The sequence below is a fragment of the Dermacentor silvarum genome, chromosome 9 (assembly GCF_013339745.2).
Source record: "Dermacentor silvarum isolate Dsil-2018 chromosome 9, BIME_Dsil_1.4, whole genome shotgun sequence".
Classification (NCBI taxonomy): domain Eukaryota; kingdom Metazoa; phylum Arthropoda; class Arachnida; order Ixodida; family Ixodidae; genus Dermacentor; species Dermacentor silvarum.
Window position 1 is genome coordinate 5,700,964 of NC_051162.1, and position 12,414 is coordinate 5,713,377.

At 48.5% G+C, this 12,414-nt stretch overlaps 1 protein-coding gene across 7 annotated transcripts in view; it reads left to right on the plus strand.

The window, feature by feature from the left end:
• The window catches only part of LOC119465117 (tubulin--tyrosine ligase-like protein 12), a 190,162-nt gene that overhangs the window by 31,981 nt on the left and 145,767 nt on the right, over nucleotides 1–12,414 (plus strand). For all 7 annotated transcript variants that reach the window (XR_007463256.1, XR_007463255.1, XM_049655702.1 and 4 more), the window contains exon 7: nucleotides 6,248–6,384. Coding sequence is in view for 5 of the 7 variants with exons in the window: in XM_049655702.1 (XP_049511659.1) it covers nucleotides 6,248–6,384 (137 nt within the window). In the remaining 2 variants the exon portion in view is untranslated. The remainder of the gene's footprint in view (nucleotides 1–6,247; nucleotides 6,385–12,414) is intronic.

Here is a 12,414-nt window from a genome sequence, read left to right on the forward strand (position 1 = left end):
CGTTTGTAGCCGAAGTTGTAAAGGAATGCATTTACGGTTTGTTGTGTGAGCTCTGACAAAGAAAGACATACACCGCCCAAATAAAACTTTAAAAACAAAAATATTAATTGCTTTCTAAGTTTTATTTGGTCAGTGTACGTCTTTCTTTGTCATGTTTCATCCCGACCAGACGAGCTTCCGTCAAATTCTCAATTACTTGTGTAAGTTCTGTGTGTCCAGATTTGTTCATTGTCCGAAATTGCGATAGTCTTAGGTGACATTTTTGGCTGCTACCGTATTTATTCGAATCTAGGCTGATGTTTTTTCCAAATAATCATGTGCGAAACTCTATGGTCGGCTTAGATTCGAGGATTTTGAAAAACGTGCCAGTTTTTAACTGAAACTGATAAATATGGTGCATAGTTAGCGCCATCTCGAAAAGTCAGTATCGCAGCCGCTACTAGCCGCACCAGTAGCCAACTGCAATACATGAGCGACGTCGTCATTTTGACCTGTGTCGTATCGGTAGTATTAGTATGGTGTAGTATGGGCACGCGGTGAGGCATTATCGTAATGGCACCAAACAGGCGATGCTGCTACAGTACCGCTAGAGTGTACTAGATTGGGGGAGTGGGTCCAACGAGGGCTCTGCGCTGAGGCATTTTTTATTGAAAATCCAGGTAGCACCACCGTCACTTTCTTCCGAATGAGCGGCCCTACCGCAGCTGCATGGAGCTTTGACAGGCGGATACTCTGTGGTGGTACCGTATTTACACGATTGTAGGTCGAGCCATTTTTTCAAATTTGACAATCCAATGTTGGGGGGTCGACTTAGAATCGAAACCGAACCGTGTACCGCTAGTAGCGGCAAGAGAAACGAGAAATCAGGGGCGCTACGGCGTGGTTACAACTTTGCAGCTACGTTTCCATGGTTACGGTAGAAGCGTAGCGTATTAATTTACCGTATTGCATACATTTTGATTGCGCGCACCACGAGCGCACGGCTCTTGTGGGAGCATCGATCATGGAAGAGCCGCCGTTTGGGGGGTATTGGTAGTTGGCGGAAGAGCCATCGTTAGGGGGGTATGGTAGTTGGCGGATGAGCCGTCGTTTGGGGGGTAATAGTAGTTGGCGGAAGAGCTTTTCTTTGAGATACGATTGTTTTCGATGGCCGCGCGCATCGGTCCCTTCTGCTGTTGTGCTGAATCGTCGCGCCTGTCATGAGTGCCAAGAACTTTCGGCGCTCGTTCACAGCAGCGTTCAAACTGGCTGCTATTCTTCATGCCGAGGAAACTAACAACTGCGCAGCGGGATGCAAGTTTGGAGTCGGTGAACGTGTGGTGCGGCAGTGGCGGCTTCAGCGCGAGGAAATTGGGCCTCCCTGGCTACTGTGTGCGGGTGGGTCCTCTCTGCGTGGGCGGCTGTACCTCGAGATGTCGTGGTGCGGTCGTTTGCGAAGTGTCGACTTGCACTTGATGACGACGTGCTGTGGGACCGCAGCAGCTATGACGGCAGCAGTGCTAGTGAGGTCGACTCTAGTGACGATCAGTAGTCTTAGCAACCTCGTCAATAAATTTCCCTTGTGTGAATGCACTCGCGTGGTTTTTCTCCCCCCCCCCCCCTTTTTTTTTGAGACATGCAATTTTGGGGGGGTCGACCTACATTCGAGTCGACTTACAATCGTGTAAATACGGTAACACTGAGATTATTCCCCACCGATCTATTGTAAATAAAATGGAAAAAGAGTGGCGGAAGGAACGCAAACGACGCAACAACGATGGTGCGTCGGGCACACGACAGCTACTCAGCCGGCGAGTTCGCCTCAGCCAATGAGCGCTGCCGAAACAGCCGGAGCCAACGTTTATTGGCCGGAGATTCAGAATAAGGCGACGCCAGCGCCGCCACATTTTCCGCGTTTTTTGCTTCATCCTCGGTGCTTGCTAAGGCGTCTGCTGGACCCATTCCCCCATTCTAGTACACTCTAGTCCCGCTTTCTAACGAATAGTTGTGCTAGCCGTAGAGGCATCGTCAAACGTTCAAGCCAGGCAGGACTTCGGGCATGGATGAAAAAAACGTCCGCAATTGGAGGGGACCACAGGTGCGTGCGCCGCAACGAGGATGGCCCAAGAACTTTGATCGTGCGCTGCTCCCAAAAGTGCAGCATCCCTCTTGATGGTACTGAATATACTGAACTGTTTGACGAGGCTAGCAGCGATGACGTAAAATGAGCTCGGCATGTTCATATTCAATAAATGCTGTTTCATTTTGTGAACGCTATGCTCGCTTTTTTGTTCGGCCTACATTCGATGTGTTTTTGTTTTATTGCGATAGCAATTATATGGACACTCAAAAGCAGATTTCTGCTGTCACCGTCGCCGTGAGGTTCCGTATGACGTCAATGGAGATGAAATTGTCGCCGCGCGCCGAACGCTGCATGTGCGAGTGAAAGGGCGTGAGGGGCGCGCGCTTTCACGGGGAGTGAACGCACGGCGGAGAACAAACGCACGTTCTGCGCCGTGCTCCCTTAAGGGCTGCAGAAGTAGGCGTCTCTTTCCTCCTTTACAATCACCATATATGTAGAGCAAACGTGCCTCTTCCTACGCGCGAAAGGCCATGGGGGAGGGGGGGGAGGAGGGAAGGGAGGCGAAGTTTAGCTGCGGCACCAAGTGCCTATTTACCGTATTTATTCGAATCTAGGCCGATAGTTTTTTTCAAATAATCACACACGAAACTCTAGGGTCGGCTTAGATTCGAGGATTTTAAAAAACGCGCCAGTTTTTAACTGAAACTGATAAATATGGTGCATTGTTAGCGCCATCTAGAAAAGTCAGTATCGCAGCCGCTACTAGCCACGCCAGTAGCCAGCTGAAGTACACGAGCGACGTCGCCATTTTGACCTGCGTCGTATCGGTAGTATCGGTATGGTGCAGCATCGGCGCGCGGTGTGGCGTTATCGTAATGGCACCAAATGGGCGATGCCACTATAGTGCCGCTTTCTAAACGAATACTGTATTTACTCGAATCTAACGCGCACTTTCAACACGACCCTAAATCTGCGTCGGCATTTCAAAATGGCCGCCTCGCACGCGCGTCGTGCCTAGCTACCGTAGCATGCGGAAGCTTCCTCCGTGTGCTGCAGTACACGTGCTTAGGCAATAGTCTACCGTCTGTCTTCACGTTCTCAGCGTCTGCTCTATCTATCAGCATGAAGTACCGAGTTCATCATGATGCCGCATTTAAAAGGAAAGTGATCATCTGTGCGGAGACGGACGGAAATCGGGCCGCATCACGGGCGTTCGGAGAATCCGAAACTTGCGAGCGGGACTGGCGCAAACAGAAGGAGAGGATTTTCGCCAGCAAAGCAATGCGGAACGGTTTCAGTGGACCGAAGCAGGACGTAATCTGCGACGATCCACTCCGGCGATATGATCAGGCTTGGCCCTATCTTGAAAGCAATCTGCGACTGGTAAAGTCCGCCGCGCGCCGTGTTTTCGCCGCGTTGAAGCGAGAGGCATGCTAGCACGAAGGCGCGCTTCGTCTCCAGCGTTTTGACAGTTCGTTTCCGCGGTCAACGAGCGAGGTGTGTTCATGTTTGCTTGAGCGCGCGTGACATAGCGGTCTACTAATTTGCTACCGCATTTGATGCATCGCCTTTCGGGCGAAACTGCGACTTTTTTTATTCATCGCAACATCAGTGCATCGGGAGGAAATCTATTTTTCCAAATTTTTCCTCGCGGAAAACAGGTGCGCGTTACAATCGAGGAAGCGTGAGAATCGAGTAAATGCGGTAGTTGTGCTAGCCGTAGAGGCATCGTCAAACGTTCAAACCGGGCGGAACTTCGGCATCGGTCTGTCGTTGGAGGGGGCCACGGGAGATGGTTTTTGCGTGCGCCGCAACGTGCGCTCCTTCCAAAAATGCAGCATCTCTAATGCGCTGGATGGTACTGAATATAGCGCACTGTTTGAAGATGTCAGCAGTAAGGAAGATAGCAACGAGGCTAGCAGCGATGGTGACATAGAATGAGCTCGGCATGTTCAAATTTAATAAATGGTGTTTCATTTTGCGAATGCTGTCCTCGCTTTTTCGTTCGGCCTACATTCGAGGTAAGTTTTTTTTTTTTCGGACTTCGAACTTTTGGGGGGTCGGCTTAGAATCGGAGTCGGCCTAGATTCGAGTAAATACGGTATATCAGAGGCTCCGGCAACAGTCACCAACGCCGCACGTATTTTGAGCGAACGCGGGCATAACGCCGACGGCGTCAACAACAGTTCTGCATGTTGCCGGTGCTGCTGCATGTCCAAGTTTATACAGCTGATAAAGCTAATATCATTACTCCGTATAGCTCTCTACAAATTTGCTATCGCAATTGATGCTTCGCCTTTCAGCTGAAACTGCGACAACTTTTTTTCTGGCTTCGGACTTTGGGGGTCAGCTTAGAATCGGAGTCTGCCTAGATTCGAGTAAATACGGTATTAGAACTTTTTTCGACTGCAATCATCGGGCAATTTCAGTGCTGCCAACTCTGGCCTCGATGTCTCTGTTGAAGAAGTGAAGGAACGGCCGGAAAATGCTAGTTGCAAAGGAACCTGTGACCGTGCGATTGTGGGAACGCTGTCGGCTTGTGCGAGATTTGGTGCATTTAAAGACCGCACTTTCGTCTGTCTTTAGCGACAGCCATGACAATGGTCAAAATACAGACTGGCCAGGTCGCATGCAAGCATACATGTGTGCAGCAATGTGCTGAGCAGCCTCTCTGTCCGCTTGTGGAATAAAGACTTATCTTTTGGGGAACTCAATGTTTCAGGATCCCTTTTAGGCAGACCCTAGCAAATGTAAATTATCAGTTGCAGACTCTATTTTGGATTGTTTCATGCACATTATCAAGCTCATTATTGTCACATAGTAGTGACGCTGAAGAAAACAGTCTTAAAACTGTGTATGACGAAACTGATTCTTTATTGGGCGAACCTGTGCCCACAAAAGCAAGCTACACTCAAAGCACCACGAAAGCGGCGAACACAGTCAGCGATGGTCGAAAATCTCCTCAGCGGCGAAACGCGTCGGCTTTTATACCTGAGTCATCGAAGGTTCCAGATTAATCCCTGATGCCCACGGGTCTTCCAGAAAGTTCTAGACAATTCGCGTCGGTCATACAATCAGATAACATAAGCGTCGGTGAAAATAGGCAACGGAAAGAAGCATCGATAACGTTCTAGAAACTTCCGATACAGGCGCGTCCTGCGCCGAGCGATAATGTTTAACGTTTGTTAGCCGGTGGAAAGCGGCCACCGGTGAAAGATAAACATGTATACGTGTCAATATTCAAGCCAAAGTATCTTTTGCCTAGGCTCATGTCGTTGCACGTGTTCCTAATTAACGGTTGGCGCTGTCTTTTCTGAGCTTGCGCTGATAAGTTGGACAGGTTGCAGTTTGATTCCTGAGCATGCGCAGATCATTTTTGTTGTGTCTACTTTCTTTTCCTTCACTGTGTGACCATTCAGTTGATAGGGTCCGTTTCCCTCTTCCTGTGTCCTTGTCGGCATGCCCGACTTTTTCCTAACATCAATCTCTGCCAACTGACTCAACTTTCTGTAGTTCTAAGATTCAAGGGGATGCTATTTGTTTTTTGTTCCAAAAACATTTTATTAGAATTATTTTCTGGTCCCCTTGGCTTTCAAAATACTGAGGTTCCACTGTATCTTTCTTTTTCTTTTCGGTGCTTGTTGTCTGGTCTTTAAGTATTTTTGAAGTTTTAAAGAAGAAAGAAAGAAAAGACCTTATCTTGGCATGGTGTTAAACAATATGGTTGACAGTATCACCTAGATGCTTAGCCTACATGGCTAGTTTTGGATCGATAACATGAAAGTAGGCATAAATTGCCATCCAAAGCAAAAGAGGAAAACTAGCCATCTTATATGTGTGCTTTAAAGTCATGTTTTAGTAGTGGTACAATGTTTGCAAGTTTCCATGAAGCTGGGTATTTCATTCCAGGTTTTCCCACCGACAAATGATTGGGAACGTTGAGCATGCACGTTGTCACTTTCTGGCAAGTTAGATTTGTTATGATCAACCTGTCGGTACCCTTTATAGATGTGAGAAATATTGATGAGAGATTTGACTTGCTCGTGGTTAGTGTCTTTTTTTAGGGTGTTGCAAGTTCAGGTGTTGGTGTACACTCTTCAGTAAATCCTGATGGCATTGGAAATGCTTTCAAGTTGTGTTGAATAATTCCTAGATTTTAACCTTGCTGCATTGGTTGGTGTGCAGACGAAGTGACTCGTGATTATGCGGAGGGTCCCCCATGTGACCCCGTGACACGTGCAGCGCTCCTGCTCCCTTGGGAGCCTTGTGATCTGACACATGTCGACTGCAACCCTCCTGCACCCAGGCTGGACTTCCTAAGGGTGAGGTCATTGGCCTGCTGGCTTGTCGTACATAGCCAAAGGCTCTTTGATACATTTGGACATTCTTGGCTTCACGTCATCTTTTTTAAAGGCCTGAAAGCATTGAATAAGGTGGGGGCAGTAAAGCAAATAATCAGCATCAGTACCACAGAGATAAACATTGATTATCCAGTAGTACTAACGGCAGCAGTAATAAGCAATCAAAAATGACGGCGCATCTGTCCTTTGGAAACGATCGGCGAAGTTAATGGCGATTAGCAATCTTTCCTATTGTGGGTGTGCAATTGGTGATATGTGTTTAATAAGACAGTTGTGATGTGTGCAAGTGTGGAGTGTTTATTAAAGAGCTCGATGTGCTATCTTTAATTGTTCTGTATACCGTTTTGAAACGCACACCTGGTTCCTGCAAAAAAAGAAAAAGATAAGAAAAAAAAAACTATACACCCTGACTCTGACGCGCACATAACTTCAGCGACCGAAAGAGAAAAGAAGTCTGAAGAAGTTTATATTTTCAACAGTGAACAATCTTTTTATTTGAACAATCTTCATTTACTGTCACTCTCGGATAGCTCCATTTCACTTTCTGACCGCAGCATTTCGTCTTCAGTGCCATCTATCGCATTTGAAGTGCCGCATTTTTTGAAAGACTTTCCGACCATAGCCGATGGAATCCCAATCCCAGTTTCTGGCATCCACCGTGCCACTTCCTCGATCGAGGCACACTTCATTCTGTTGCTGGCTGTGAATGTGTGGCATCCATTCATCAGTGCCTGAATGCAGTTCTTGACAAGTATGTTGATACACATGTCTAGTGGCTGCAGCTGGGAAGTCATCCCGCCCGGTACCGTATTTATTCGAATCTAGGCCGATAGTTTTTTTCAAATAATCACATACGAAACTCTAGGGTCGGCTTAGATTCGAGGATTTTAAAAAACGCGCCAGTTTTTAACTGAAACTGATAAATATGGTGCATAGTTAGCGCCATCTAGAAAAGTCAGTATCGCAGCCGCTACTAGCCGCGCCAGTAGCCAGCTGAAGTACACGAGCGACGCCATTTTGACCTGCGTCGTATCGGTAGTATCGGTATGGTGCAGCATCGGCGCGCGGTGTGGCGTTATCGTAATGGCACCAAATGGGCGATGCCACTATAGTGCCGCTTTCTAAACGAATACTGTATTTACTCGAATCTAACGCGCACTTTCAACACGACCCTAAATCTGCGTCGGCATTTCAAAATGGCCGCCTCGCACGCGCGTCGTGCCTAGCTACCGTAGCATGAGGAAGCTTCCTCCGTGTGCTGCAGTACACGTGCTTAGGCAATAGTCTACCGTCTGTCTTCACGTTCTCAGCGTCTGCTCTATCTATCAGCATGAAGTACCGAGTTCATCATGATGCCGCATTTAAGGGGGGACGCGGCCTTTGAAAACCGAAAAATCGCGAAAAAGGCGATTTTTGGAAAATCCCATATTCGGGCAGTATGTCTTATAAACTACCATTTCTGTAAATATCAACGTCTAATTCATCGCGAAACTATTTCAAATAAAGTTTATAACGAGCCGCGGCAGCCCTCGAGCGGCGAGCGAGCGCTCAAAATACCCCTACTTGGTGCGAACGCCATTTCTCTACCGCTGCACCGAGCGCCGCCATTTTGGTGTTGTTTTGTTCGTGCATTCTTGCGCTTTTTTTCCCCGCCACCCGCGGCGGCGGGGGCAGCACGGGAGAGGCGTAAATCGCTCATGATTGGAGGGCTCGCGAGAGCTTTCAAGTTTCCCGCGGCTGAGAGGCGAAGCTGAGATTGGGCGAAGCGCGCGCTCCTCAAGGACGCGGGGGAGCCCGCCACTCCCATTGGCTGCTGGGCGCGATGACGTAGTGGTCTCCTGCATAATACTCCGGCCGTCGTCTGCTTCGGCTCCTCCATCGCCGGTGACCTTTGTGTGTTGCGCTCGCTATCGTCTATCTTTGCAGCCGTTCGCATATTTTCGAAGTTTCTACCGTCTTTATGAGACCGTTGTTGCGTTTGGCCTGCCGATTGTTGTGCGGTCGGTCACGATGCGCCCGATTAAACTCGAGACGCTACATGCGTTCGGTGCAAGGAAGCGTTCTATGGAGCTCGTCCGCATGGCGAAGCTCGCCGCCCGCCCTGCGCGCCGACGATGACCGCACCGACGGTTCCTATGGGGCAGCTTCTGCTTCATATACGCGAGAGTGGTTGCGTCGACGCTTCTAGCAACGTGATTCCTGTTCCACCGGCGCGAGAATTTGTCAGTGAGGAGCGCGCCTGGTGTCTCGTGCTAATCGACAGCAGTACAGTGCCCTAGGCCGGTATTTTGTGGCGATGCCTTTCCGATGCTAATGCCTTTTTGCGCTTGGTCAGTAATCAGAGCGACGGTCCGCTAACGTTATCAACGGGATCAGCCGACCGTGAGCGGTAGATGATAAGACTAGCACTGAATAAAGCGTAACACATCGCTACAAAATACTGGCCCTAGATAACAACAGCTTCCACATACCCTCTTTCATCTGCCTTGGACAGTGCGATTGCGTCGTCCACTGTGCAATTGCAAACACGTTTCTGACGTGTGAGGAGAAAGGTGGCGGATAAAAAGCGCGCTGCTGTGCAACGAGGACTTGGCGCTATGCCGGCGACGGAGCAGAAATTTAGATAATTTAGAGCAATGGAGCGCGATCCTGAAGCTGCCACCGCTACAAGTGAAGGCGAAAAATTTTGAAGAAGGCCAAGAAGCAATCTCAAGAGAAGGTGGAAAGGCGACAAAGGAAGAGAGTGCCTAAGGACATCTCCAGTTACGCTGCTGGGTCATTTTAGACCAATATATGTGCTCTAAACTTTCAAAGCTCATTTTCTCAAAATGACTTTTTTGGCTGGTGAGGCTGCTTGTTCCCGCCATATCTCTGTAACTGCTCATCAGATTTCCAGAAGGTTTTTTTTATTGTGTATCTGAATAAATTTCTGAGGGCAAGACAAGCCCGTTTTTTTAATATATTGTGTCTGTGATTTGTGATATTTAATCAAAATTTGATTGATAAAATTTTAATCACCAACACTAAATTCGGTGGTCTGCTAAAAGTTTTCAGCGAGGAAATTTAAAAAAAGGGCTCTGTCTTGCCCTGAGGTAGCCATCTGGGAATCATCATAGTGAATTTCACAGTTGCAGCACCTTTTGAAAATTCTCCAGGCCTGGAACAAGAAAACCATATGCACCATTCTGACATAATGCTATAACTTTAGCACTAGTGAACATAACTGCATGAAATTTTGTAGTTCTACTAATGCTTTAGCTACGAGTCTATCCTGAAAATTTCATTAAGATATCTCAATAAACAAAAAAGTTGGTATCTGAGGGTAGCCTCCCCCCTTAAAAGGAAAGTGATCGTCTGTGCGGAGACGGACGGAAATCGGGCCGCATCACGGGCGTTCGGAGAATCCGAAACTTGCGAGCGGGACTGGCGCAAACAGAAGGAGGATTTTCGCCAGCAAAGCAATGCGGAACGGTTTCAGTGGACCGAAGCAGGACGTAATCTGCGACGATGCACTCCAGCGATACGATCAGACTTGGCCCTATCTTGAAAGCAATCTGCGACTGGTAAAGTCTGCCGCGCGCCGTGTTTTCGCCGCGTTGAAGCGAGAGGCATACTAGCACGAAGGCGCGCTTCGTCTCCAGCGTTTTGACAGTTCGTTTCCGCGGTCAACGAGCGAGGTGTGTTCATGTTTGCTTGAGCGCGCGTGACACCGTGCTTCTACTAACTTGCTACCGCATTCGATGCATCGCCTTTCGGGCGAAACTGCGACTTTTTTTATTCATCGCAACATCAGTGCATCGGGAGGAAATCTATTTTTCCAAATTTTTCCTCACGGAAAACGGGTGCGCGTTACAATCGAGGAAGCGTGAGAATCGAGTAAATACGGTAGTTGTGCTAGCCGTAGAGGCATCGTCAAACGTTCAAACCGGGCGGAACTTCGGCATCGGTCTGTCGTTGGAGTGGGCCACGGGAGATGGTTTTTGCGTGCGCCGCAACGTGCGCTCCTTCCGAAATGCAGCATCTCTAATGCGCTGGATGGTACTGAATATAGCGCGCTGTTTGAAGATGTCAGCAGTAAGGAAGATAGCGACGAGGCTAGCAGCGAAGGTGACATAGAATGAGCTCGGCATGTTCAAATTTAATAAATGCTGTTTCATTTTGCGAATGCTGTCCTCGCTTTTTCGTTCGGCCTACATTCGAGGTAAGTTTTTTTTTTTTTCGGACTTCGAACTTTTGGGGGGTCGGCTTAGAATCGGAGTCGGCCTAGATTCGAGTAAATACGGTATTACAGTAGAACCCCGCTGTTACGTTTTTCACGGGACCGTAAAAAAAAAACGTAAGTGCCGGGAAACGCAAGAGCCAGGAGACAGGAAAAATTGAGAAATGGGAGTAGGTGTTGAACTGCACACAATATTATTTTAATTCTTACGTGTGACAAAAAGTAATTTCGCCCGACAGCCAAAGTATCGATTGCGATGAGCTATACAAAGTAAGAATAGTAGTCTTATCGTCTGTATAAACTTGTAAACATTCGCTTATTAACTAATTAACAAACATGGTGTCAGCGCCCACAGGCAAACGTGAACACATCACGCTCGATGAGTGCGGACACGCGCAGTTAAGCGCCGCTGCAGAAGCGAGCGAAGTGGCCTTCGTGCTGTTGTCTATCGCTTCAGCGCAAACTGAGCGCCGAGAACACGCAGCACGCACAAAGCTACGAGCCGCTGACGCACCTACACTGCGTAGACTCTGCCCCCGCGCAGATCGCTTTCAAGATACGGCTCGCGCGACTCTCGCCCCGCCGCGCAGTATGATGCCAGAGCAGTGAGCACAACGCTGCCCGCTATCCCTCCCACTTCGCTCCCTCGCCGGTGCCTCGAGCGCAACGGAAGGAGGCGCGCTTCCTCCCTGCTTTTCTTTCTTTCGCGCGAGACGCGGTCGTCGGCTCCCCTCGCACGCTTTCACTCGCACATGCAGCATACGGCGCCGCTGCATGTGCAAGTGGAAGCGTGCGAGGGGAGCCGACGACCGTGTCTCGCGCGCGAAAGAAAGCATACGGCGCGCGGCGACGGCGTTGTCGCCCTTGGACTTCATACGTAACATCTATGAGCCAAAACCAATTTTAGGGCCGCAACACATCATGGACACCATCTTTAGATAGCAAATGCGGATCTCAAAGGCCATACTTTTGCTGGCGGAAACCGAAAATATGTAATAAGTGTCGCCCCCGGCACTTTGGGTGGCCAATGCCATCATCAAACAACCAAGCCAAGCAACATGAAAAGTCAAAATGGCCGCTCGGGCCGGCACGCTGTGGCAGTTTGCAACGTATGATGCGGGAACGGTTCCACAGTAGTGACGTAACAGCGGGGTTACCAATGCATTGGGTTCTATGGGAGTTGTTCCGGGACCGGCCGAAAACGACTTAACAGCCGGGAAAACGTAGCACCCGGGAACGTAACAGCGGGGTTCTACTGTACCACCAGGTCTGTGTGGCAAGCTTGTCCATGACACGCTGGTCCAGTTGGCACTTAAAGGCATAGGGGGACGTGGCTTTCAAGATCAGCTTCTTTATTTTTTCATGAATTTTGATGAAAATCTTTCAGCGTGATACATTGATAACAATTTATTCAGCAGAATATTTCTCCTTTGAACTTTCTGGAGGGCCAGGAGAAATTAAAAGGGGACGCGGCTGTCGCATCGAGGAAGATGGCCAAAAAAATTGATTTTTTGAAAATCACATATTCAGTTTTTAAACTATAGTTTCTATAACTCTTTTCCTACCTGATTCATAAATATCATCACTGAAAACCACGTAGAAGTGCTCTAAAGAATTTGATGCATCAGCCAAGGTGTCGAAAAATCTTGCGGAAATCACGAGAGAACAGCGTTTTTCAAGCCACGATATCTCCGGAACGGCGCAACCGAGCGCTGCCATCTTAATCTCGTCGGAAAGCGCATTTATCCATCTTCAAATTTGCCGCTTCAGCT